Source organism: Haemaphysalis longicornis, unplaced genomic scaffold, assembly GCF_048455015.1.
Source record: "Haemaphysalis longicornis isolate Haplotype H1 unplaced genomic scaffold, Haemaphysalis longicornis Haplotype H1 scaffold_1, whole genome shotgun sequence".
In the NCBI taxonomy this organism is placed as follows: domain Eukaryota; kingdom Metazoa; phylum Arthropoda; class Arachnida; order Ixodida; family Ixodidae; genus Haemaphysalis; species Haemaphysalis longicornis.
In genome coordinates, this window is record NW_027526203.1 from 167,425,050 (window position 1) to 167,452,796 (window position 27,747).

Consider the following 27,747-nt stretch of genomic DNA (forward strand, 5'->3'; position numbering starts at 1 on the left):
GACGCACCTCCACCAATGCCCCTAGAGACGCTGGGCCCGACATCGCGGAGCTGCTGCCGCTGCGCCGGGGCACGCGCCTAGGGCACGCGCTTACTGCTGCTCGTAGCTCGTGGCTCGTGCCGGTGCTGCGGCCGTGCGCTCGTTGTCGGTGGGCTCGCAGGGAGCTGCCACGACGACGTGTGTAGGCGCCAAGCCTAACCCGGGTGCAGCTCGGAAAGAACGTCCGCTAGTGTCCAATAGGAGAATTTCACCTGACTGAGTCCGGTATCTTCGTGATGCTGGTCACTTGAAGTTCACTCTGGTGGCAAAGGCAGGCCAAAAACAGAAAAATAGCCGCACTTATTGCCGTAAAAAACAGGAGCCACGCTAGGCACGTCCGCCATTTGAGAACGCAGGTGGTGCCCCATGGAAAAAGAAATAAAACGCTTCTTGGCTCACAGAGAAAAAAAATAAATAAAAGCTCTTCAATTCACTTCTCATGTAGTGGTCAACATTGCTAGAGCATCACTGGGTCAGAGATCGATGTGTGGCATTTTTTTTAATAGCAAAGTTGTTGGTAGTACAGTGAAAGCTCATTAACTTGGACCACAAGGGGAAGCCATCTCAGTTCGAATTTACGAAAGTTCGAACTAATGAAAGTGAATAACAGCAACATTGCACTGCGACTGGAAAGCAGTAGGGCGTGTCAACAATTTGATGTATGTTTGAAAAAGTCTGTGATTGCGGCCTGCCTTTTATCCTAATGGCGGCAGTTACCCCCTTTTGCTCTAACAAGTGAATGTAGCTGAAGCCTTCTCCTCGCCTTCTTCGAAACTGAAGAGATGGGCAGCATCCGATCCAGTCATCACTTCCGAGTGGACGGCCGCACTTCTGCTTCATCCTCCTCCCCGTCTTCTTCAGTAGCAGCAACAGGTTCTGCGCTTTTGACCTGATAAGTGATGTCTTCATCTGCCAGCGCACCATACACCACGGCACTCGCGTCCACATCGATGTAGTCCGCAAAGAATGTGGCTTCCAAACCGTCTGGCATGGGGTTTTTGTATTAGTTTTACCTGATTTCGCCTTCTCTCTGTTTCGGAGGGGATGCGGCTTTGCATGTGGGCAGCAGGTGCGTTTCTTTGGCTGTACACCACGCGTCAAGCCAGCAGCACAGTGGTATGTAGTTCGAGTTATCCGTCGCTGAACCTACTCCCGTTTGAATTACTGGGCTTTTTTATACATACGTTCTATAGAGCTTGGCCAGACCAAATCGTACAGTTCGAATTATCCGTAAGTTCAAATTACTGAGTCTTCACTGTATCACAAAACGTGGTGAATACAGCAGTTTTGTTAAATATTCAGTTAGCAGACAATGTCTTATGATGTTCAGAAGAGCTTCAGGAAACAGTGAAGCCACGCATTGGGGCTGCAAGTTCACGCTGGTAAAGACGGTGACTGCACATGCATGTGATGGGATCAGTGGTGGGGTGGAAACTTGTGTGGTTCCTAACAGCAACAGACACTTACTACAAATGAAAGGGCCTAAGATAATTAGCCGAATGAAGTGCTGTATTTAGAGATGGTCACCTCGTAATTTGGGCGGGTTACAAGATCTCTGCAGAAATGGAACAGCCAGTGGGATCCAAGTGCTGCAAGATTTCTTATTGCCTTTGCAAAGGGTACACAAGTCTTTGAATGCCCAAAGATCTCGAAAAAATTTGTCTCTAGAAAAGACAAAAGCATACCTGCCAGGTTTCCCGAATTATCCGGGAGATTCCCAGATTTTGATGGTTTTGTACGATTGTACGGTCGAAACAAAAATCTCCCGAATACACACCCGTGTTTGGCTAAATCTTTCTCCCAGTCTAGCCACATTGCGCTGGAGCTACCTGACAACCCAATCACATCCTACACCACTGGACATCATAATAGCTTATAAAGTATAGTTGGCAATGCGCGCAAGTTGAACTGGTCATTACCACAGAAACACTGAATGGGAGAGGTATTTCAGCATGGTAAAACAAAACCCCACTTCCGAGCATCAAGTTCTGGCACAATCCGAGCTCAGTCGCGTTCTTTTGGCGAAGTGTAGCAGGAACGAACATTGTTATGCTCGACAGTATTCCCAGGGCTTCTTGAAAAAGACGGCGTCAGCCGCATCGAAGATTTAGCAGCTGACCAGTGGTGTAGCTCGTTAGTAGTTTGGACGAAACAGTTCAGCTCCTACTCTATTGTGACTAAATTGGAAATTGGAAATGATTCCATTCTGTTGCTACTAATTTTTCTATCTCCCCCCCTACTGGTACAGATCTCCCTAATGCAATCTCGGCGAACCTGGCAGGTATGCAAAAGAAAAACAGTTCTATCAGTTTTGAAAAAAGAAACAGTTTTGGAAGCTTATTCTCAAAATATTAAAGCTGTATTTAGAATTTGTTTGGAAAATATTTCACTCGTGGTTTTAAAAATGTCGGGGAGCCACAAACTGCTCCGAACGGCCCAAGTTCGTTCGTACCTTGGCGGCACCCAGCATTGGCAGTCATGGGCTCGTTTGGAGCTTTCAAAATTTCTCCAGGCCAAAACTTTGTTTGCCTTGGCTTTTTCAAAAAGTCACACCTGCACCATGTTAGGGAATTTATTTTTTATTCATTCACAGCACAGATAAGCTGGTTCTTGCCAAAAGCAGTACTGGTCTCCTGTGGTGCTGCCCTGTTGACGCGATTTTTTTTGTCTCATTCACTTGTCTCAAGTGGGGGCAGGCGCTAGAAGCATGATGGCAGTGTTGTGCAGTGTTTGTATGCGGATGCTACGCATGTGGGACACAAAAACTGAGACTGTGACTGGAGGTGAATAACATGAGGTAAGTGGACTCGCTCATGCCGCAACAACGTGCAGTAATCCCTCGTTATAACGAAATCGCTTTACTCAAAATATCGCTCTATTCGACATTTATTCTGGTCCAAACCCAAACGTATGGATTTTAGGTCGAAGTTCACGAAGAGCTTGACCCGTTTAGAGTGAAGTGGCGAGCGGAGGCATGGCCAAGCGGAAGCGACCCAGCAGCGAAATAGGCTGCCAACATCGCGGGTCAACACAAGCTGGTCTTTCCCCGGCGATTTTCTCGAGCCGGTCATACTCGATTCGCGCCATTGACTTTAGACAAACAGTCCAAATGCGTAGTAGGGTCATTGGATTTCATTGCTAGACATTGTTCAATGGTGTGGACATGACGCTGTGTGAACACCGACGCTCGAGCCGTAGAATTAGCAGTGTCGTCGACAACGGGGCGCCGAAAAACTCTTGTTTTGCAAACTTCACTGCTGCACACCTCGGGGAAAAAAACTCCCAGATATCATGGTAAGCTCCTAGTGCAAAACCAGTCAGTTTTCAGGAATGCACTGTGCACCCAAAATGAGCGGTTAATCGTTTTTTGAGCGCAACAAACACCACCTCAAAATCGAGCCACGGCATTTGCAGCGCTTCCCAGCGCGACACTGCGGTAGCGTTCCGTGACGCCCGCGCGCCCCCCTCTAAATTGGCCACAGCCACTGCCACTTTTATGAACAGCGACCAAAGCCTCATGCAATGCTTGGTCAAACTGGAGCAGGGGTTGCTCACTCCCGGCAACAACTGGAATGAGCCAAAGCTCACTGCCTTTTTTGCACCTGAATAAAGCTTTGCTTCACTGAATACATTGTGTTTTGATTCATTGCAGTTGATTCCGTGCAATTAAAACTCACCAGCTTTAGCTTTTCCCGAGTGGTCGCTTATATCGAAATTGAAATATTGAAATACCGCTTATAACGAAAATTTTCGCCGTCCCACTGACTTCGTTATAACGAGGGATTACTGTACTTGTAACAAGTCCTACTGAAGTAGAAGTTTGACTACTGCTTGTGGCAGCCAAGTGGCATTCTTGTTGCAATGCAGTCCTTTCAATTTACCTGCGCTACGAGAACTAGTTCAGGGGGGTGCAAGTAGTTGCCGTTCATTTCGGCAGTGCAGCTCATGGCACCTGAACTGTGCCGTTCAATTCACCAGTGTAGCAGGCGAGTGCAGGACGAGGTCAAGGCTTCCCTTGCACTCGCTCTGAAGTGAAGAAGCAGATGAAAAAAAAAGCGCTGGTCTAGTTCCACCATTTCTGCACAATGGTGGCTGAACTACTGTGAACTAAATAGGAGGTGTAGGTGTATGCACCTGATGCTTGGGCTAAAAAAAAAAGTGCCCTAATAGTTGTCATCAGGGGTGAGGGGGAAACAAAGGCAAATTTAGCCTAGTGTACTGATACATTCGTATAACCTTGGACCATAAGTATTAGCCAAGAAGGCTGGAAATTAGGGGAAGTTTGGGCTCAAAGCCACCGTTCTAGTATTTTGTGCTTTAAGGCCTTGCATGGTGTGCGAGTGCTGAGACAGGTGCTAGGATTACAGGCTTACTAGGGTAACAGGTTTAGTGGCGGAGTGCAAGAGTTGATTTGCTGTAGTGTTAAAATGGGGAGCCAGCCACTGCACCGGATTAACTAGTTAACCCTGTGTCATTAGCAAGTTTGGAGGGGTTTTTCATGGATGTTGCACTCCATTCCTTACCCTAAGTAAATGCTACCAGAAAATGGGGAGGTTCAAAGGAAGGGGAAATATAAGGGGTGACAGTTGAGCATTATGGTCAAATCACTGCATATAGATATTAATTCTCAGTGGAAGAATAGTTTGTTGTGCGTTGGATGATACAAGGGCCTTCCTAGGTTTTAGTGGTCTAAGACAAAACTTCGCAGCTAATGGAGGAATACAGGTAATGCATGATATAACATTATATTGTGGGCTATGATTAGATGGCACTTGTTTACCAAACTTGCACTTTAGCTAGACTTTGGATCTGAACATATTTTTTACTTTTAACAGTGAGAGTTTGGGAGTAAGTACCTAGCTAGATATCATTTCTAACTTCTTTGCTTCGGCAGGGCAGTGGTTGCATGAAGAAAAATTTCTAACACAAAGCCATGTAATTTGGGACACCGTATTGTAGTTGGACTGCAATGACTGATGTCTGGGTTTATCCCAAGTTGCAGCGTGTATTTAATTTCTGGGCGTAATAGCTTGAGTGTTATGCTATTTATGTAGCTTCCCATGCGCAAACTTTGAATGCCAAGAAAAGAAAAAGAGCGAGGTTTTATTTTAATTATGTATAGTGCCTGATACGCTTAAAGAAGTGTGCTAGCAATTCACTAGAAGGGAGTAGTGCTTCTTCGTTAAAATACATCAGTTCAAAAGCAGTTAAAATAGTGGCTAGTTCCTGCAGCAGGAGAAGTAACAGACAACAACACTGAATATTTATAGCCATGTGCACACAAAGCACAACCAACACTGCACCCTTGCCTTGTGCAGCCAATTGTGGCCGTGTGTGTTTCTGTCACGATTGTATGCAAAACGAACAGAGCCTTTGAACTTGGGCTGCTCACATCAAAGCAATTGCCTGGGCGTGGTGCAAGCATGCCCTCTGCTCCTCTTGGCTCACTTTTCCCCCGACACTTGCACCGTATGCAGGCAGTAGCACAGAAATGCCAGGAAGCTTATTTGTGCTGTCATCGTTCTGTACTGTTCTGCCAGGCAACCGGTGAAACAGTAGGCGGCGTTCTTGCCAATCATTCTGGGAACCTTCTGCTTGTTCCAGAGCAAGTGCTGGCCTGTACAGGTGTAGCATCACCCAAAGCACGTCTGTCACAAAAAAAAAGAGCGATGCACATTGGTCATTTTGGGAAGTGATGTTGGCTGTGACATTAGCACTTAGCAGGCTAGCCAAAGTCGCATTCTTCTCTTGATGGAGATGTCTGGAACAGAGGACAAAATAAGAAAGATGTGCACATACACGTTGGTTATTTACAGAGCCTTGTTGGCTTTGACGTTATCACGTGATTCGGAGAAGCACATTGCACTGCCAGCGTCGTTAGCCGCATATTCTTTAGCTGTGTTTCGGGCGTGTGCGCAGGTGAGCAGTGGCAATAATGGACTGTCGTAGGGCATGTGCATCCCCTGAAGGGCCTCGGGCACGTCACACTGCACGCAACAGGCGAGCTCAAATAAATTATAGCTTGTTGCCGTTGTTAATTTTATGCCATTATAATTTTATCTGTTGAAACATTTTGTGTGTCTGATTTTAAGGTGTTGTGTATGTTTTGTGTTATTAGGAGCCAGGCTTCCCATGTGGGGCATTTTTTTTTATTCAAGCGAAGTATACCGAGAAAGATGAGGAATGCAAATGTTTGATTTCAACATTACCCCAAGAATATGGGCGGTGTTTACCTAAACATACATTGGCACAGTCCAACGGGCTCAATTACAGCCTGGGCCAAAAGCATCTGTTTTATCCGGAGTGGGCTTTATCCAATTTATGAAAAGGGCACAGAACAAAAAATGTTCTGGTCACACAAGCCTGAGTATGCTCAGATTAGCTTGCTAGTTATATTATTAGTTACTAGATTAGTTAGTCCCTTCAGCCATGTCATTGTCTGCAAGCTCTCAGTTGTCAGAAACATTGCCTTAAAAAATGGCAATATCAGAAGTAATGCCCCACAATTCTCATAGTTCTTTAGATTGTACTGTAGAAAACTCAATTTTTGTTTCTGATATATCAGTGCAGACCTGGTCCATCCAGCAGGATTAGTCCCATGCATGTTACAGTGAAATTTTGAATGGATGGTCAGTTGTTGGCACCATGGAAGTTTGTTGTATGCGTCGGTCTGCACCAAATTTCAGGTGCAATTTACTCCACCATTAGGAATGTTTTGTTGTAATTTTGGCTCTGGTATATAAAGATGTCCATTATATCTGGGTTGCGGCTTGTCGACTCTGTTGCTTTCACTATATCTTGTGCAGTAGCCAGTGACTGGAGCATGCAACACGGATAGAGTTCACACCTACAGCCATTGAATAAAGCTGTTTTCCCAGCTTTTCATCCCTCACAGTCACTTTGCTTTTTTTTTTCTCCCTGCCCCTTCATGTCACTCACCACTTAGGTCTCGTCACCACATCTGTCACAGCCATTGTTAAGTTTCAGTTTATTGTCACAGATTATACATGTACAGTGGATGATTGTGTGCACTGGTTTGTTTGTTTTTCTAGTATGCTTAATTTGACTTTAGTCCGTTTGGTTGCTTACCTATATCAGATTGTCCAGCTGGAACCTAACCAAAACCTAGAAGCGTAACCGGACCGTTACTTTCGCTAGGGCTGAGCCTGAAGCACACCAAGCCTGAACCAGTACTGAAACAAAGGAAAGGAAATGGTTACCAGTTCAAAATGGTTTGTTCATGCACTGTTGAAAAAGCGCGTCCGTACCATTTGGGGCCTTTCTCTTTTACCAACTGTCAAGCTCATAATTCCTCACCCATTTTACCCTTCCTGTGATCAGTCACAAGAATATAAACACCCTGTTTTTGGTCATGACATGGGGAACAGAAGTTACAAGCTGTGCTGCAAGGCTGTGCAAGAGAAATGGTATCACCCTCTGTGCAGTGCCTGTGTGGTACGAAACATTGGCTCTGCCTTCCGGCATAGGTCTTACCCGGGCTAGTACAGAAGCGGGCAGACCAGTAGCTCGCTTCACTGCCCAACAGTGTGGGCCTGCACTCTAAATGTGCCGACTTGTTGAACTGCATATCTTGTTGAAAAAAATGTCGCACGCCTGGTTGGTGTTAGTGACAGAGAAACGTGTTTCCGTAAAAAATTCTTAAGGAAGGACAGAGGTCATGCATTTGGTTTTAAAATAATAGAAGTGGTAACCGAATGCGGATAGTTTGTGTTCTCTTTTGATGCTATCAACATCAACCGCGGAATAAGCCCGAAACCAAAATGCCGAATTGGTTCAAGGTATTCCTCCCTCTGTCTGATTTCCCTCACACCTGGATGTGTCATCGTTGTGAATTTAGCATGACCTGTGGCGCCTGGTATAATGGTCAGTCTTTCGGGATGCGTCAAGTAGACAAGTTTACATTTTTCTACAAAGCCAAACATGGCACTAGTAGATATAACACAAAAATTGTCAGTACATGGAGTGCAGTTTTTCTCCTTTTGAAAGAACATCAAGACCTACCCCCAGCATTTCAGGTACTACGTATTTCGTCCATGAAGAAAAAGCAATACTAAAGTAGACAGAGAAATACAGACAAACTCGTGCTCATAGTTTTTGGCAAACACTCTTTTTTTTTTTCTGTCTCGTTTGCTTTGGTTTTGCCTTATTATCGAAGAGGCAAAGTCTTTGTCCAGTTAAATTTGAAATTCTGCTGCTACTCTCATTGCAGAGTTGGGGAGCTGTTGTCGACAAGTTAAAGATGCCCCTCCCAAATAGGTCTCTGTGTACTGATTCAAGCCGTGGTTTACCCCTTTCAGTTGGTACTCGCATAATCTTTCGTCGGATTCCACATTATGATGAAAAACGTGATGGCAGGCGTCAGGTGGGATGGAGGCATTTACCCGCACGCAGAAAGCAGTGATGGCTATATCAAAATATTTACCGGTGATCCGAGCCTTAATGCAGAGGCGAATTCAAATAAAGCTTATTTTTTAAGGAAATATTGGCTTACGGCCGCTATCTGCAAACTCTTATAATCAAATTCCGCTTTTGTAGTTGGCATGGCCATTTTTGCGTCTGATGCTCCAACTGATTTCTAAAAATCTGCTGCTGGCAGTGAAACAGGTCTCTGTCACCGGAGCTTCCATGCTGCTTCGCAGACTTGCCTCCAGTAATCTCATGCCTGGTGTGGTACATGCAATGAATTACTCGCTCTACTTTAGAGATAGCTTGTGCAGTTCGTGGTTCATTGGTTCGAAGCGAAGAACAAATTACTCCAAGCATTTGCTTCGAGATTAATGTGCAAACAAAAAAAGTGACCTTTCAGAAGGCTTTCTGGGCTGGACAAGTTGACATGCGATTGGATGCATTTGGTACACATTGCAAAACAAAAATGAGAAACTCGGTAATGCTTTCCGAGCTGTAGGAATTCTGATGCGAAAAGGAAGCTGTTTTGTGCAAGGCCATAAGGTCCATATTGGGCTTGCATTTGCAGTTGCACTGGCTATGGCATTGCCAGGTAACAATGAGACTGGGTTGCTATCTACTCTGACCCTTATCTGTTTAGTTACATCATTTTTGTTTCTTTAGTTAATTATGAACTGTCTCTACATGGGTTTCGAAACGCCTTCGTAGGCAAGGAAACACACCGCTACAGATTTTAGTCTCCAGTTTTCCCCTTCCCGTAGCTTGATTAGTTGACTTCAGAGCATCCAACTAGAGGTAGCTGGGTAGTTGTGCTGACCCTTGCAATACTTAAAACACCATCATGTCAGCCTGGAACCACTCCCCCTGTGTTTGGTCACTCTGTGCTGCAACTCCTTGCTTATGGTTGTTTCTCTCACTCCTGTTGTTCGCAGTGGCAGCAAGAAGCCTGGTGAAGACACTGATTGCACCAAGGAGGCGGAGGGTGTGACCGAAAAGCCTGCTGTGCACTCGCACAAAGGCACATCGCATCTGCCTGAAAGCGAGGGCAGCAGTGACCGGTTCCTCCTGAAACTTCAAGACCTTCCTCGGGATGTCACTCCAGCTCAAATTGCCAGGCACTTGCAGCAGGCTGGCGTCAAGGTGTCACGCGGCGCGGGCGACGTCCTCCTGTTGACCGACCGGAATAACCAGCCCTCTGGCATAGCCTTTGTTCAGGTTGCCTCAAAGGAGGACCAGGACAAGGCCCTCAACCACATGTGGGAAAGCGCCAAACTGATGGGCCGCGAGATCAGGGCTGACGTGGCCCAAACAAAGGATGTCTGTCGCTACGTAATGACGAGGAGACCGGCACAGGGAGCTCAGAAAGCGGACATCGCCTCCAGCCGCACCATTCTTGTCCGGAACCTTTCGCCACTCTGCACAGAGGAGAGGCTGAGGCAGCACCTTGCGCACTGTGAGATAACGAAAGTGGAGCGTGAGCAGCTCCTTGACAGGGCTCAGAGAGCAGCGTTCGTGCAGTTTGCGAGTGCTGATGATGCCCGGAGGGCTTTGGCCATGAACGGCAAGGCACTAACTGGGAAGAAGCTGGAGCTGCATCTAGTTTCTGAAGACTATGCTAGCAGACTCCTCGGGGGAGACCTCTTGAACTTAGCATCGTATGCAGAAAAGAAGGTTTTGCAACCAGGCAAAAAGTTGACTGGAGGGAAAAGGGTAACCAGGACCCTCATGGAGCAGAAAAGTAAACACACTTTCCAGAAAGTTACGGAACAGCAGCTGGTCGAAGCACTGCGGAATATGGAGGGCCAGCACAAGGTTGTCATCGAGAATCTTCCTTTCAGTGGTGGCCAAATTGAGGACCTGCTCTGGCCCGCCAAGCCCAACCAAGTCATTCGCATTCAGCGCGCCAATGGTTCCTTCTCGGCCAAGGCGGTACTGTCGTTTGCAAGTCTGGCCGATGCTCAGGAAGTGGCCAAGAAAGACGGCCAGATGATCTTTGGCCGCCAGGTCAAAGCACATCTGTTGACTCCTGATGAGCCCAGTCATAAAGATGAGGATGTGGTGGCCAAAGTAGCGGCTTCTGCCCCTTCTGCCTCCTAGACGAGGGTTCCGTGACAGCGTCTTGCCCCTTTTCATGTGTAGTAAATGAAAGATTAGGTGTTAGCATCCACAGCGCGTGTTGCACCAACTATGTAAAGGCTCATACTCAGGCACTTATACTGCACGTAATGTACATACAAGCATGGTGAGGCATTAGAATCGCATGTTCCATGCATGTACTGCTCGCCCTGAAGGTTAACTATACACATATGTGAAGTGCTGCACACTACCCAGCCACCGAGAATGGGGTTCGTGTGTGTTCTTGGTTCCTCACTCCTTGAAGACTGTTGTAGAGGATGAAGAAGATGCTTGGTCACCGGACGGTGCTGCATTTGGGACTGCTTCCATGTACCTTTTTAATAGTGTTGCTGTTGGCTACTTGGCAATTCTTTGTGGTCAACCAAATGAAAACCCTGATAAAGCCTCATAGCAGCATGGCAGCTGCTAGCTTTTTGAATTGTCTCAGCACCTTTGAATTCCAATTTAGTTTTTGTAAATCTCGTATTAAATGCCAAATTTGTGCCTATGTCATTGTATCATGATAGCAACATAAAAGTGGCATTTTTTGGCCGCCATGAGGGAGACGAAGTGTGTATGCATGGTATGCAAAATGTAGCTGCAAACTGCTTGCTTACTAATCTCCCAAAGCTGTTGGGCATTGAATGTCCTCTCCAGTACAACAGAGTGTCATACTAAAACTTACTAGAGGGAACTGTGGCACCATCTCTTCTGCATGCCGCCGGCAAGGCACTTTCCTCAAAAAGTGCTCCTTTCTTACTTGGCCCCTGAACAAACTCAGAAGATGCCTGTGGCCGTAGAAACACCTATCTTGTTGTCAAAATGCTATGAAATTGTTTTACTACATGCTAGTACAATACATACTATACCTGTCTGTGAGGAATTTGTGAATGCTACAAACTGCATGGTTCGTGAATAAAAAAAAATTTGGCTGCTCGTGGTTCGTGCACTGCTTGGTCGGTCTTCATAGCACAGCTATCATGTTTCACTAAAGGATATTGTAAATGTTTATCGAGATTGTGGACCAATGCACGTTTGTTGCTGTGGTCGGTTCTTGCCTTTATGTAATAAAAAAGAGCAATTTGAAAATTCTGAAAAAGCCATTGTTGCCCGCGTTTTGCTTCAAATAGCGTTATTATGGCTGTTGTCGTCGTGTTTTGCCCTGGCAAAGCTCCATGAAGCTCCCATAATACCCGCAGACCTGCTTACGATGCACCACCCTTGTGTACCACTTTTGCATGATTAAATACGAGTGAGGAAAGTGTAGTGTTTTGCGCCATAAGTGAGTAAATGTTCCCTGCATGCCTCAGCGGCATACTGGGAGTGGGGCACAGCTAGGAGGCCTCAAAGAAAAAAAAGGGGGCAATTTCCACTAACGGGAAACCCTCGAGGGGTGAAGCATGCAGTGTACAAGTATCTTGCTCCGTGGTACAAGTGTATTCAAAGGTTTAAAGTCTCTCTCTTGCCACACAGCTCGCGCTGATATACGCGACATCCCAATTACAAAGACAGAGGAGAAGTGAAATTCGAAATCGAGAATTGCAAATTTTAAAGTTAAAGCGAGTATGGAGCGAAATGGAAGCACGCAAGCAAGTGGTAATGAAAAACGAGTGTCCCGCTGTGTTATTTTAGTTCGTGTTTTTGCCCATGCAGATGAAACATTGTAGCGCGAGGCGTTGGAAAACGAGTGTTCCGGTGTGTTCTTTTAGTACGCGTTAACGTTCTAGTGCGAGGCATTGGGAAACAAGTGTCCCAGTGTTTTATTACCGTTACCACAGAAGATATGACGACAAACGACGACGATGACATGAGACGCCGACATCCTGAGCCCCTAAGGTGCTTCGCCCCTAAAAGCAGCTAAGTGCCCGTACAAATTGCATTCCACAAAAAAAAAAAAGCCAAGTAAGTCGCAACCAAGTCAAGTAAGAATGAAACATGTCCCAGCGTTACCATAGTGGGTGGCTGACTGCAGTGACATTTTCCATCCAGTTTATCCAAGACGGCTGTCAACCTTCTGAATGATCAAATGCATATTTTCTACACCCTTTTGAGGGCATTGCAAGGCCTGGCTAAGGCGGGGGCGGTGCTTGATGGCCACCCAGTCTGAGGGGCCATGGGCACTGCCATACCAAGATGGCTTAAACAAGACCTTTCCTGGTTGCCTTTCAACCTTCGCGATGAAAGTGGAGGCCAATCAGAACAGGCGTTGAGGGAAAAGGACAACAACCGAGAGGAGTCGAGGGTTGGAGGGACGTGCTTCATCACAAAAAAAAAAAAAATGGAAGGGAAGGGAAACAGGAGAGAGAAATGTTAGCTTTAATCATTTATCTCTTGGCAAACAAGGTGTCATTGGTTGTTGAACAAAAGATTAGGGAACTACAAAATGGGTGATCTTTCAGTTGATGCAAAAAGTTAATCAGCTTTTGTGTCCCTTTAGACGGCCTGAAGATTAACACCCACACGTCTGTTTGTTTGCATTAAAAGGACACTGAAGTGATATGTAAACATTGCGGGATTACTAGCGCAAATTGTAGTCCGGAGTCCCCAGGCCATGTTTCGACCACTCTGGGCGTGTTTACGCGATTTTATTTAGTAGAAAAATTAATTCGAAAATGCTGTCCTCCTCTCTTTACGCTCGCCCATTTTCTGCGGCGTTTTCATGTGACGTCGCGAGGAGCCGAGCTCGCAATTGGCTGCGCTACTGCACGGCTCCCCGGCCTTCAGACAGAGTCAGTCGACCCAGCGTTTCGTCCGCCGAAGCCAGGACACGAAGCCAGGACACGTTTGTGAATGGAAGAATCTGCCTTTCTTTACTTGGTTAGTTTGTACACTGTATCTAGCTCCAAGTCAAGGTCGCTTCACACAAGCGCACATGCGACGCTTCGCTGACTGGTACGCCCCTCTTGAAGGAGGGAGAAGAGTCAGCGAAGTCAATATAGGTACTAAGGAAATAAAATCAACTGATATTTTTACCGTACAGCGTAAAACTATGGTGCGGGAAGCACTTTTTTGCGCTGGGCGAACAAGCACAGCGGTCAGCAGCACGACTACGCATCTGCGAACGCTTTTCCGTCTAAAAAATGCAATTGCTAGACGTGAGATATTGTGGAAACTTGGGGGATGCTTACTGCACGAGCGCAAAACAACAAATAGTCACCTAAGCTGCTTGAAATGCCAAAACTAAATAAAAGTGTAAATTGGTTATACAATATATACCTCATATTCCCAAGATCAGCAGAGCTCACCCCGTGGCCGAGTGGTATGGAGCGCTAGGTATGTCACCGCAACTGTTTTGCAAGTCGCGAGTTCGAATCCCCGCGGGTACGTTGTTTTTTTTTTTTTAAGTTAACTTTTTCGTTTTCCGCCGATGTTTTCTATACTGAGTGCACCTTTTTTTTGGGCCGCAACGTTCATGGCTCCACGAGCTAGTTCACAAAACGCGCACAGGCTGGCACTGGCGCGCTAGCGCGTTCTCGTTGCCGTGCTGTTGCCATCAGCACCGACTGCTTGCGGGCAGTGGGCACAGGCCAGAATGAACAGACCCTTGGCCTGGTGCGAACACGCTTTTTACGATACAGGCATGAGTGAGGCAAGCTCCAAATATGGGGGAAAAGCGCATGGCATTTGGGCGTCTGCGGGTACGCGGAGGGCGTTCATGCACTGCGTAGGCCTCGGCTAGTGAATGCTACGATTCCAAGCCGTCCTGGGAGGCTTATCTTATGAATTTTACAGCTCACAACATGGCAGAAGCGCGGTACGATGATTACTGAGTTATTGAGAATGCCCATCCAACAACGCCACCGGTTGTGTTTTACAGAACCGAAAAGGAAACCGAAACTTGTTTGGTTGCTCACCTTGGGCATAGTCCAATCACGGTGCCCCCTCCTCCCAACGTCACAGCTTTAGTTGGTGCGGCCGCCGCGAACCGCGCATGGTAGTTTTTCTTCTTTCGCGCTTTGTAAAATAATTCCCGATTTGTCAACCGTATAAACGATGAGAAGTGTGCTAATTTGAGCCAGTCGACGCAGTGCAAGCAAAAACGGGAGCTTGACAAATTCACTTCAGTGTCCCTTAAAGGGACACGGAAGTGATTTGTAAACAATGCGGGATTACGAGCGCAAACTGTAGTCCGGAGTCCCTGGGCCCTGTTTCGACCACTCTGTGCGCGTTTACGCGAATTTATTTAGTAGAAAAATCAATTCGAAAATGCTGTCCTCCTCTCTTTACGCTCGCCCATTTTCTGTGGCGTTTTCGTGTGACGTCAGCAGGAGAGGAGCTGACAATTGGCTGCGCTACTGCACGGCTCGCCGACCTTCCGCGACCGAGTCAGTCGGCCCACTGTTTAGTCCGCCGGCCGCCAACGGGTCGTCGCAATTCGCTCGATCAGTTGAAACTAAGCCACAACACGTTTGGCAATGGAAGAATGCGCCTTTATTTACTTCGTTAGTTTGTACACTGTATCTAGCTCCAAGTCAAGGTCGCTTCACACAAGCGCTGCACAAGCGCACATGCGACGCTTCGCTGACTGGTACGCTAGTAGGAAAATATAAGGCCTCTTGAAGGAGTCAATATAGGTACTAAGGAAATAAAATCAACTGATATTTTTACCGTACAGCGTAAAACTAGGGTGCGGGAAGCACTTTTTTGCGCTGGGCGAACAAGCACAGCGGTCAGCAGCACGACTACGCATCTGCGAACGCTTTCCCGTCTACGAAATGCAATTGCTAGACGTGAGCTATTGTGGAAACTCGGGGGACGCTTACTGCACGAGCGCAATACAACAAATAGTCACCTAAGCTGCTTGAAATACTAAAACTAAATAAAAGTGTAAACTGGTTATACATTATATACCTTATCTTTTCCATCGCCGCCAGCGGCAATAAAGAAAAAAAAAAGCCCTCTGTGGCCTAGTCCTCTGGGGTGCTAGGTATGGCATCGCAAGTGTTTTGCCAGTCACAAGTTCGAATCGCCGCGGGTACACGCTTTTTTTTTTATGAGTTAACTTTTTTGTTTTTCGCCGATGTTTTCTATACTGAGTTCACCTTTTTTTGGGCCGCAACGTTCATTGCTCTACGAACTAGTCCACAGAACTCGCGCAGGCTGGCACTGCCGCGCTAGCGAGTTCTCGTTGGCGTGCTGTTGCCATAAGCACCGACTGGTTGCGGGCAGTGGGCACAGGCCAGAATCAACAGACCCTTGGCCTGGTGCGAACACGCTTTTTACAATACAGGCATGAGCGAGGCAAGCTCCAAATATGGGGGAAAAGCGCATGCATTTGAGCGTCTGCGGGGACGCGGAGGGCGTTCATGCACTGCGTAGGCCTCAGATAGTGAATGCTACGATTCCAAGCCGTCCTGGGAGGCTTATCTTATGCATTTTACAGCCGACAACATGGCAAGCGCGGTACTACGATAACTGGGATATTGAGAATGCCCATCCAACGACGCCATCGAATGTCAAACATGTTGTTTTACAGACCGAAACCGAAACTTGTTTGATTGCTAACCTTGGGCATCGTCCAATCACGGCGCCCCCTCCTCCCAACGTCACAGCTTAGTTTGTGCGGCCACCGCAAACCGCGCATGGTAGTTTTTCTTCTTTCGCGCTTTGTAAAATAATTACCGATTTGTCAACCGGATAAACGATGAAAAGTGTGCTAATTTGAGCCAGTCTACACAGTGCAAGCAAAAACGGGAGCTTGACAAATTCACTTCAGTGTCCCTTTAAGAAAGCGGCGCCTATCCGCTTGAGCGATGTTTTTTTTTATTATTATTGCATGGGTGAATACGCTCGAACATGGCAGTACGAGAACGGCACACAATCAAGCAACCAGGAGAATACACTGAAGTTAGGAGAAACACAAATACATCAAAATTCAGGCAAAAGCACACAATCGTACAAAAGAGGGAACCAGATCGGTGGTTGGTCGAAAGAATTATACACACTACGTACAAACGCCACAGTTTCTCGGATATATGACTTTGTTCATCTAGTAGGCTCAGCATGCTTGTCACGTAAGCGACATCGCCGCAGGCTGTACAAATCACTTACACGACACACGTCAGTGTGCGCTCCCTAGGATAGCCAAATGGCAAAAAGCGGATTGATAATAGCGTGGTATCGATATCTTTTCTGAACGTTCGCTTTAAAAATGTCTTAGACAAAGACATAATCTCTGCACTCTACAAAACAGCGCGGAGAACCGAGGCGAAAATCTGTCGACCAAGCTATAAACAAACTCCAGTCTTTCATCCAAGTTTTTCATTTCATTTTCATTTCATTTCATTTTTATTTCTTCAAACATGGGTTTACAGAAGACTGGAGAGATCATCTGTGCCCTTAGCAATAATGCTAGTACCGGGCCCATGCAGTTAATACATTTATAACATTGCAAGCACTCAGTTACACTACATGTAGAAACGAAAGAATACAAAGAAAACAAGCAGAATACAGCATATGCAAAATATACGGTTTATAGTAGGACACATAAAGAAAACATCTCGTCAACAAAATGAAACAAATACGTGCGTACAGAGTTCATCCGATATTAAACACAGGAATTATACCAGAAAACATATAATTGAAAACACGTTATGAAAAATAAATGATTTCTTGCGTACAGAGGTGATTATAAAGTAAAGTTCCGGTGATTAAATAAGCGATGTAAGCTCTTTACATTGCACGTACTTTTTGAATGTACTGGAAAAATTTTGACTTTGTTTGACGTGAAGTGGTATGATATTCCATATTTTAGTTCCGACATATTGCAGAGTCCGTTTCCCATAACAGTTATGTACCGGGGGAATGTTGAAATTGTGATACGATTGAGTTCTTGTATTTCTGACTGGTGTTATAAATATTGATGATGTTAGGGGGTTATTGTTTCATATGATGTTCCGTGTAACACAAGCTATTTTGAAATCGCGTGCAAGTAAAAAAGGCATTATATCGAGCTGTTTGAAGAGTGGAGCCGAATGAGCCATGGAAAACGTCATGTGGAAAACGCCATAATTCGTAGTGCGCGTTTTTTGCAATATGATAACCGGTTCAAGATACGAATGATAAGTATTGCCCCATGTTTGGACGCAGTAGGTCAAGTGGCAGTGAAAAGTACCGAAATAAATGGCTTTTAATGTTGATAGAGGAAAATGATAGCGTGCCTAATATAGGGTGAAACACGCACGGCTCAATTTTCTGCAAACTATTTTTATGTGTTCCTTATAGTGCAGTCGCGCCTCTAGGGGGACGCCAACATATTTACAGGTTCGCATGTACTTTCGTAATTTCTTCTCCGCCTATCTTTAGTGTTATGATTTTATTGATTCGTTTAGCTGAGGATGAAAAGACGACGTAGTTAGTTTTGTTTACATTAAGCGTTAATCTGTTGTTGGAAAACCATTGTTCCATCTTTGCAAGCTGTCCATTGGCGGTTTGTTCTAATTTGTGAATATCCGACCCAGGTAATAGAACCGCAGTGTCGTCAGCGTAAATTATGGTTTGCCATTCATCTATGGAGTTAGGTAGATCGTTAACGTATAGTGCGAATATAAATTTGCCCCAAGACGGATCCCTGCGGTATACCGTGCGTTACCGGTAGGAATTCACTCACTGTATTTTCTATATGCACTCCCTGCGTACACTCGTGCAGATAGCTTTGGACAAAGTTAATTGAAGGACCTCGAAAACCATAACAATTTAGCTTATAAGAAGTATACTGTGTTCAACCTAATGGAAGGCTTTTTTGACGTCCAGAAATAACCCAATGACATGTTTGCCGTTATTCAAAGAGGTGTTTATTATATTTGTAACGGTTTCTACAGCCGTGGTAGTGGATGCACTGGGACGGAAGGCGTGCTGGTGAGGCGCTAAAATGTCGTATTTTATTAGGAATGCTAAGACTCGTTTAGCTAAAAGTTTTTCGTACAATGTGTTAATAGCACTGAGTACGGAAATAAGACTAGTTTTCTAAAACGTTGTAGTCGCCACTTTTATCTACAGGGGTCACTTTAGCTTTTTTTTAACAGGTGATGGTATATATACCCCAGCATAAAAGGCTGCATTAAATATTTTTTCTAGATATGTGCTGAGCACCTCTGCATTTGATTTTAACATTTTCACCGTTACCTTATCATATCCCGCTGCTTTGCCTGTACAAAATGAATAAATGGTTGAGCTTATCTCGGCAGCACTGATGTCAATGAAAGCAAACGAATTAGCAGTTGGAGCTGGCAGTCTAAGATTGGTTAGAGTCGGCCAGCTGGGAAAGTAGCAGCGTGCAATTTAAAGAAAAATGTTTTAACACGTAGAGGAACTCACATTTCACACATTTTGTTGAGAACGTCCTGGCATCATTCCGGGCGCGGAGCATTTCTTTTGGGTTCTAAGCGCGGTTGTTTGCTTTGGAGTTTGCCGTGAGTGCTATAGCATGTGGTAGCGAGTGTGCCCTTTTCGAGAGATGTGAAAGCTTGCGGGCGAAACGATCCAGGCCTGCCAGTCATAGAGAACTTTCAGAGGCAAATTAGGAAATAAATGTGAGGTGACACAGTCGGGCCTCCGAAGAAGGGAGTGGGGCCACCAGCTCTGCTGTTTTTCTAGTCTTGCACCACGTGCAAGCTGCGGCAATTTTTTTTTTTTGGCATAGCAGATTCTTGGAGAATTTAAAGAGTGTTGGAGAGTTATTCCACGTAGAAAGTAAACAGCACCGGCCCCGCGAAGGCCATCCCTCAGGGGCAACCATGAATGGGTCCCCCGCACATTAGTCGCGTATTTGCGATTATAATAGTATGTTAAAGGATGAAAAGGTAACTCAACGTATTATAAATAAAGTAAAAAATTCTCAAGACCATGAAACAGTGTCCGCTTAATACGACTTTTTTTTTGCTATAGCACACTTATTGCAGACCATCATATTTTTACAAAACATAGCTTTTATGTGAGTAACAGACTTATTTAACCCTTTAAGCAAAAGGTGAGCCCGCGTGATCCAGTAAAACCTAGCCATCCATCCTGTTAGAGCAGTTGAATGCTCGCAGTTGAATTGCCACGTGCCCATTTTTCAAATCCATCTTTGCAGGCCGGCGTGTGGAAGAGTGACACTTCTCCGCACGACTTGTAGTCGCAACCCGGCACAAAACGCCACCTCGGCTTATTAGTTGGGAAGCCCCTATGAATTCGGCCTGTCGGCGTCTGCTGTCGTCGTCGTCGCTTCAAGTGTTCACGGTAATAAAGCACCGTGTCACTCGTTTTCGAACGCCAGGCGCTAGAACATAACGCGTACTAAAACAACTTACTGGGACACTCGTTTTCCAAAGCCTCGCGCTAGAACGCTTCGGGCTTCAAAGACACGGGGCTTACAGAAAAGCCGTATATATATAAAGAAACGTTCCTGCGTTTTTGCAGCCTCCCATTTCCATAGGGGCGATTTCCCGTGCAAGCCGGGTGAACTTCCTAAGCGTTGTAGTCCTACACAAGGGCCGAGCGCCAGGCCGGGGAGTCGCTTGTACCGATTTTACCGGTAGGTGCCCGCCGCCACCAAGGCACACGAATGCACATGGTGCCTTCCACAGCCACTGTGGACGCTCAACTCGGAATCGCCTGTGGCAGGACATGCCGCCAGACTCTTTCCCCTCCGGCAATGCGGCCACGCGGCATGATGGCCGGGGCCCCGCCAGATGGACAAGGTTCAGGGGACCCTCACAGCGGTAAAGGCAGCTTTCCAGTCGTTGATTCCCCTTTCAAGGGTCTGCACTCGAACAGGGACGCCTGTACCCGTTAAAGAAGTCGATGGGTGCCCGGCGGCGCGCAGATTCGAACCCGGTACCTCCCGCATACGAAGCGAGTGCTGTACCTCTGAGCCATCGCTGTGGTAGAATTTCCTGCGTTTTTGCAGCCGCCGCTTTCTATAGGGCGATTTTCCGTGCAAGCCGGGTGAACTTATTTTCACTCAAAAGAAGTTGAAATTATGAAACTGAACGCAAAGAAAACCATCGAAATGTTCCTTTAAAAAGTGCTTGTGACTATCTTTTGTTTTTAGTGTGTTTTATTTAAATGCCATATCATAATGCTTAGTATGTTTTTAAATGTATGTTTTAATGTTTTAATGTACGTGTGCTTCTGTGACTGCATTGTGTCCACTGCCGACGGGTGTCCGGAGCCCCGTCAAGCCGCAAATGAGCGGCTTTTTCTCCGGTCCCCTTTTTTTCGCTGTACTTTTTGGAGCGAAAAATAAAACTGACTGATTGATTGATTGATTGATTGAACTTCCTAAGCGTTGTGAACTTCCCCAGCGATGAAACCCCCAACGGTTTCATCTCGGTGGAGAAAATCACCAAGCCGCCAAGAATGCACTTGTACACTGCATGCTTCGCTCCCTCTAACGTTTCACGTTAGTGGAGATGGCCCGGGATTTTATATTTTTCTTTGTCGTTAACACCATTGTTCAGGGCGTGCCAAGGGCTAGCGACAGCCGCTCGCACCACATAGTGTGAAGAATAACGCAATAAAAACGGAGTAAAACGCAATAAGAACGGAGCGCTACTGCAAAGACCGGGAACCTTGAACGGCACCGCCGTGGCCCACGAGGCTGACACACTGAGTCTGACGGCGCCCCAGACGGAGGCGCGGAATTGTCCCCCAGTGGCAGGAACGCGCAGGAGGGCCTCGCCAGGCAATGCTGGCAGCGCCATGCTCTTCCCACTTCATATTCCAGCCCCACTACCGGCTAAGCTAGCCGTATGGCTTTTGTTTTGTCTCGAAGCCAAAATCAAGAAAAAAAAGTTTCTGCGTTTTTGCAGCCGCCGTTTTCCACAGGGGCGATTTCCAGTGCAAGCCGGGTGAACTTCCCAAGCGTTGTAGTCCCACACAAGGGCCAAGCGCGAGGCCAGGGAGTCGTTGTACCTATTTTACTGGTAGGTGCCCGGCGCCCCCAAGGCACACGAGTGCACATGGTGCCTTCCACAGCCACGGTGGACGTTCAACACGCAACCGCCTGTGGCAGGACATGCCGCCAGACTCACCCCCGGCAATGCGGCAACGCGGCATGATGGCCAGGGGCCCGCCAGATGGACAAGAGTCAGGGGACCCTCACAAGGGTAAAAGCAGCTTTCCAGTCGTTTATTCCCCTTTCAAGGGTCGGCACTCGAACAGGGACGCCTGTACCCGTTAAATAAGTCGGTGGGTGTCCGGCGGTATGCAGATTCAAGCCCGCTACCTCTCGCATACGAGGCGAGTGCTGTACCTCTGAGCCATCGCTGTGGTAGAATTTCCTACGTTTTTGCAGCCACCCCTTTCTATAGGGCGATTTCCCGTGCAAGCCGGGTGAACTTCCTAAGCGTTGTGAACTTCCCCAGCGATGAAACCCCCAATGGTTTCATCTCGGTGGCGAAAATCACCGAGCCACCAAGAAAGCACTTGTACACTGCATGCTTCGCTCCCTCTAAGGTTTCACGTTAGTGTAGATGGCCCGGGAATAAATATATTATATATTATATATTATATATTTATATATTATACATTATATAGTGGAGATGGCGCGGGATTCGAACCCAGTACCTCCCGCATGCAATGCGAGTGCTGTACCTCCGAGCCATCGCTGCGTCCGTCCCATGGCGAGTTAACCCCTCGAAGGCCCAGACCTTTGTTGTAGCGGACATACACGTGGTTGTCCGTTTCTCTGCCCAGTCGTAGGCATCTTATTGTCTGTGCAACACACCAACCCAGTCCCGGTTGCAGAATACGGCTCGATTGCAGAGGACAGCTGGAAAGGTGCTTGGAGCCATGAAACTTCCACGTTTAATTTTTTCACCCCCACAACGGGTATGTCATCGGTAACCCTGCTGTACGTGCATGACCTCTCCCCCCGCCCCTATGCCAGGCACGCCTAAAGCTGGAGACACATGCCCGCTCGAGCAATCCGGTTTCCATCGGTTTCTAGCAGGTTGGATACGCGCGAAAGCGGCCGATGCGGCGCGTCATCCCGCAGCCAAACCGGTTCTCCGGGCGGAGACGCATGCGGGTACGCGTGCTTTCCCGCTCATGTGTTCGACCTTTAAACCGGCAACCGGGGATGTGTGCATAACTAGTCGTGAAATACACCGGCGGAAGGAGAGAGAAATACTTTATATGCGGCCAGACTAAGATATATTATTATTCTTCCACCAGAAGAACTGTGACCAGCAGGTCAACGAGGGCCGCCGAGGCGACGATGTCGCTCAGAATGGCTTTCCGGCCGGCGTTCCAACGGGCAAGTTGCTTTCAACCGGGACCAGCAGCTAGTGGGCGAGGTGGAATTTGAGGAGGCAACAGCAGCGGCTACATAATGGAGAAAGAAATACAAATAAGAGGGGACACTCCCATAGAAGCCTGCGGCCGAATTGACTGGAGCACACCGAGCAGCTGGGCAAAGAACTAACTGCTAACTTTCGGTTTCGGTTTTGCGGACAATGATTTTAGCGGGTAGTTTGATTGGCTGGAAAGCGCTGCTCATGGCGACGGGCGTTTGAACGGTATTCCGATGCGTTCATACCTTTGTTAGTGCGTTTGTTTGAATATATTGCGGCGAACCATGTATTGGATGTATTGTGAGACACCCTGACCACGACTCTGTGCTCTTCAACACGTTACGGACATTTCCTCGTAATCGGTACATTATAATCAGTGCTAGCTCTCATGGCCCCGGCATCATCATCACCTGCACATAATCATCATCAGCACCCGATGGGGTTTTTCGTCCGAGTGTCCGAATAAACCGGTCACGCTTTCCATCGTCTCTCAAGTGGTGGAGGGTGCCTTTCGATCTCACAGTCTACCTCTGGAGCGCCACTCCTGGAGCTCCGTTCGGGCCGCCGTCTGCCTCAGGAGACCATGCCCATGACGCTCGATCCAGCCAGCGCCTCGGCTACGCCTCCCCGCAATGTTTTATCAGCCGCCAGCGAGATCCGCCCGAGTTCGCTGGCCTTCGTGGGGATGATGTAGAAGAGTGGTTGGAGAACTTCGAGAGAGTCAGCGCATATAACGGGTGGGACGACAAGCTAAAACGGCTGACTGTCGGCTTTTCCCTCACCGAAATCGCGAAGACGTGGTACCTCAATAACGCGGGACGCCTACCCGATTGGACGACCTTTACAACCGAGATCCGCAAGATTTTTGGGACATCCGCAGCTCGCTCTGAGGACGCGAAAAAGAAACTGGAAGCGCGCGTGCAACACCCGTGCGAAAGCTACACCTCTTATATTGGAGATGTTCTCGCACTGTGCCGGAAGGTCAATAAGGATATGTCAGAGTCGGACCGCGTACGCCAGATACTGAAAGGCATTAACCAGTTCGCTTTCACTGCGCTCGCCCTTCAGAACCCAAGAACCGTCTCGGATGTCACCACTACTTGCCAACGTCTTGACGATCTGCAGTCGATCCGCATTCAGCAGGATACATCGGCCACGCGCTTAGGCGACGAAGATCTTCGCGTGCTTATAAGGCAGCTGATTCGGGAGGAGCTTGATGGCCGGGCCTCCGTGTGTGCTTCTGCTCCTGCTCACCACTCAGCAAGCACCAATCTTCGACAGATAATCAAGGAGGAGCTTGCCTGTGTGCCCGGTCGGTCAGTGCCTGATCTTGCCGCCCCTTATGCCGTACCGTCCTATTCGGAAGTCGCTGGAAGGCCGCCCCTGCCAATGGCCCCGGTTACCTCGCAGCCTCTGCCCGGATATGTGGCAACGATCAACCATGCCATTCGGCCACAGCCTTACTATCGCACGTGGGGACCGCCGAGCCCCGAGCGCCCACCTAACCGGCCAGTGTGTTTCTACTGCGGAATTCGCGGCCACATTGCTCGGTTCTGTCGCAGGCGTGCACAGGATGAACGGCGTGGCTACGACACCTACGAGCGCGACGTAACGAGCCATCGTGATGGATACCGCCAGCGGGGTTACCAATCTCCGACCCGCCAGACTCCTCCCCCAGCCGATTCCCCTGGGATACAGCGCAATTCACGTGATCAAAGACGCCGCTCTCCCTCGCCTTTCCGCCGATCTGTATCGCCGCTTCGCCCCGTCGTGCACGACAGCGCTCGTCTCTCGGAAAACTAAGCCATGCAGTTTTGGGAGGGGAAATTGCATACAGGGAAAAAATAAAAACTCCTCCAGAGCATCCCTCGAACATATTGTGTGTATTCGTCGAAGGCATCCGAATCGAAGCGTTGGTAGACACTGGTGCAAGCATCTCAATTATTCATGCTGATCTGTGCAACAGGTTACGCAAGGTGAGAACACCGTTTAGAGGTCCCTCATTAAGTGGTGCAAATTAGGCACGCATCGATCCTTCTGCATATTGTACAGTGCGTGTCTCCATTGAAGGAATTTGTAATCATATCCAGTGTGCCGTACTCTCCACGTGGCCATACGACGTAATTCTTGTCTGGGACTTTCTTTCATCGACGTCCGCTGTTATTTGTTGTCGAACTCCTGCTATTAGCATCACAGATACTAATCATTCAACTGTTTCCTCGACAGAGCCAATTTCTTTGGTGCTGACGACCGATCACGTCGTACCCTCCCGTTGTGAGCACATCCTTTCAGTTTCTGCTAGCACTTGTCCTGGTCGTTCCCTGCAGCCGCCTCCTTTCCCGTGGACTTGCTGTTGCCGCGTCTCTCGTTCGTTTTTCCGAAGGGCAAGCTCTTATACCTGTGGAAAACACCACTGCAGAAGACGTTCTGCTTCCGCAAGGTTCCACAATTGCATCTGACCATTCTGCCTTCGCGTTCTCGTCCCCTTACATGCCTGGCTTCAGCGACTACGTCCTCGAAGCCTTCTCTTGCAGTCACCGTCAGCCCGGACCTGACAGAGTCACAGAAATTATCAGTCCTGGAGCTTTTAAATAAGCACCGTGCATCGTTCGACTCCTACTCAACCGTTCTTCCCCACACAACCACGGCCACGCATCGCATCGAAACAGAAGGGTCGTCTATTGTTCGCCGTCGCCCGTATCGCGTCTCCTCATCAGAAAGGCAAGTCATCGAGGAAAATGTGGCTGACATGCTGAAACGCAATGTTATCTGGCCTTTATGTAGTCCTTGGTCGTACCCGGTAGTGCTGGTCGAGAAGAAAGATGGCACCGTACGCTTTTGCGTTGACTATTCCTCAACAAGATTACCAGAAAGGATGTATATCCCATGCCACGCATAGACGACGCCCTGGACTGCCTTCAAGGAGCCGAATAGTTTTCGAGCCTTGACTTGCGTTCTGGCTATTGGCAGATCCCGATGCATGAGTCCGACAAAGAAAAGACCGCGTTTGCAACTCCCGATGGCCTATACGAATTTAATGTCATGCCATTCGGGTTGTGCAACGCTCCGGCGACATTTGAACGCATGATGGATTCGGTGCTCAGAGGACTGAAATGGAAGACCTGTTTCTGCTACCTGGACGACGTCGTTGTCTTCTCGTCGACTTTTACAGAACATCTTAAGCGTCTGGACGAGGTACTCACATGCATTTCTAACGCCGGACTTCAACTCAACTAAACAAAATGCCGCTTTGCTACCAAAACCATCAAGGTGCTTGGCCATGTCGTTAGTAAAGATGGCATCAGACCCGATCCTGAGAAAATCGCTGCCGTTGTCAACTTTCCTCGTCCCCGCCAACAAAAAGACCTCCGTAGTTTTCTCGGGTTGGCTTCGTATTTCCGCCGCTTTGTCCGGAATTTTGCCACCATTGCGTCCCCACTGAACCATCTCCTACAGTCTGGTGCCGAGTACGTTTGGTCCGATGACTGTCAACGTGCTTTTGATGATCTGAAAGCTGCTCTAACGTCTGTTCCGGTGCTCTGCCACTTTGACGAAACAAAGCCCACTATACTCCACACGGATGCTAGTGGCCATGGCATTGGCGGTGTTCTCCTCTAAAGTGATGATAAACTTCGGGAGAGGGTCGTCGCCTACGCAAGCCGGTCGTTGACACCTGCAGAGAAGAATTACACCATAACTGAACAGGAGTGCCTTGCCATCGTTTGGGCTGTTCAGACATTTCGCCCTTACCTTCATGGCCGTCATTTTACAGTGGTGACCGACCATCATGCGCTATGCTGGTTGTCCACCATGAAAAACCTCTCTGGACGCCTTGGCCGCTGGGTTCTCCGCCTTCAGCAGTACGATTTTTCTGTGGGGTATAAGTCAGGGAAGAAGCACATGGACGCCGACGCTCTCTCTCGTTGCCCATTGTCCTCTTCATCTTACGATGCGCAGGAGCCCGCCGATAACACCCTTTGTTTGGCGCCCGTTATCTCCTCAAACATTTTTAGGGACGCGTCGATTTGCCGGCGCTGCAACGTGCAGACGCATATTGCGGTCCCATCATTGACTATCTCGACGGTCGTTTAACACCTCCAAACAGCCGTGCGCATCGCCAACTCAGTAAGTTCAAACTATTTCATGGCGTTCTTTACCGGCAAAATTACCATCCAAATGGCAGAAAATGGGTCCCCGTTGTGCCTCGTACACTCCGGCGCCTTTTTCTCGAAGCCTACCACGATGCAGCTACCGCTGGGCACCTTGGTTTTACAAAAACGTACGAGCGAATACGTAGTCTCTACTTTTGGCCTGGCCTGTCCACTTCTGTTGCCAAATACGTTCGCTCGTGCGCCTCCTGCCAGCACCGCAAGCGCTCAACTACTCCTCCTGCCGGACTACTTCAACCTCTCCCTTGTCCGTCAGAGCCTTTCGGGACCTTCGGCATCGATTTGTTCGGACCACTACCTCCAACGCCATCTGGATACCGTTGGATAGTTACGGCTGTCGACCATCTGACACGATACGCCGAAACAGGGCCCATTCGCTCTGGAACGGCTGCTGAAGTCGCTGACTTTATACTGCACAACATTATTTTGCGCCATGGCGCGCCACGCGTCCTCCTCAGCGATCGCGGCAGGGCTTTTCTGTACGCTGTAGTCGAAGAGCTTCTGCGTGCCTCCAAGACCGTGCACAAGACAACGTCCAGCTACCATCCCCAGACGAATGGATTAACAGAGAGATTCCATCGAACCCTCGCGGACATGCTCTCGATGTACATCAGCCCTGATCATCGCAACTGGGATACCATCCTGCCATTTGTGACTTTTGCGTACAATACTGCAACGCAAAAAACGACTGGATACTCACCATTCTTCCTAGTCTTTGG

The 27,747-nt window shown here is 47.8% G+C and overlaps 1 protein-coding gene across 2 annotated transcripts in view; it reads left to right on the forward strand.

Moving 5' to 3' along the window:
- LOC144139134 (presequence protease, mitochondrial) overlaps nt 1-11,680 on the forward strand; it is a 124,496-nt gene extending 112,816 nt beyond the window's left edge. For both annotated transcript variants that reach the window (XM_077671589.1, XM_077671593.1), the window contains one exon: nt 9,399-11,680. In XM_077671589.1, coding sequence (XP_077527715.1) covers nt 9,399-10,563 — 1,165 coding nt within the window. In that variant the 3' untranslated portion in view covers nt 10,564-11,680. The remainder of the gene's footprint in view (nt 1-9,398) is intronic.
- Nucleotides 11,681-27,747: the final 16,067 nt, after the last annotated feature.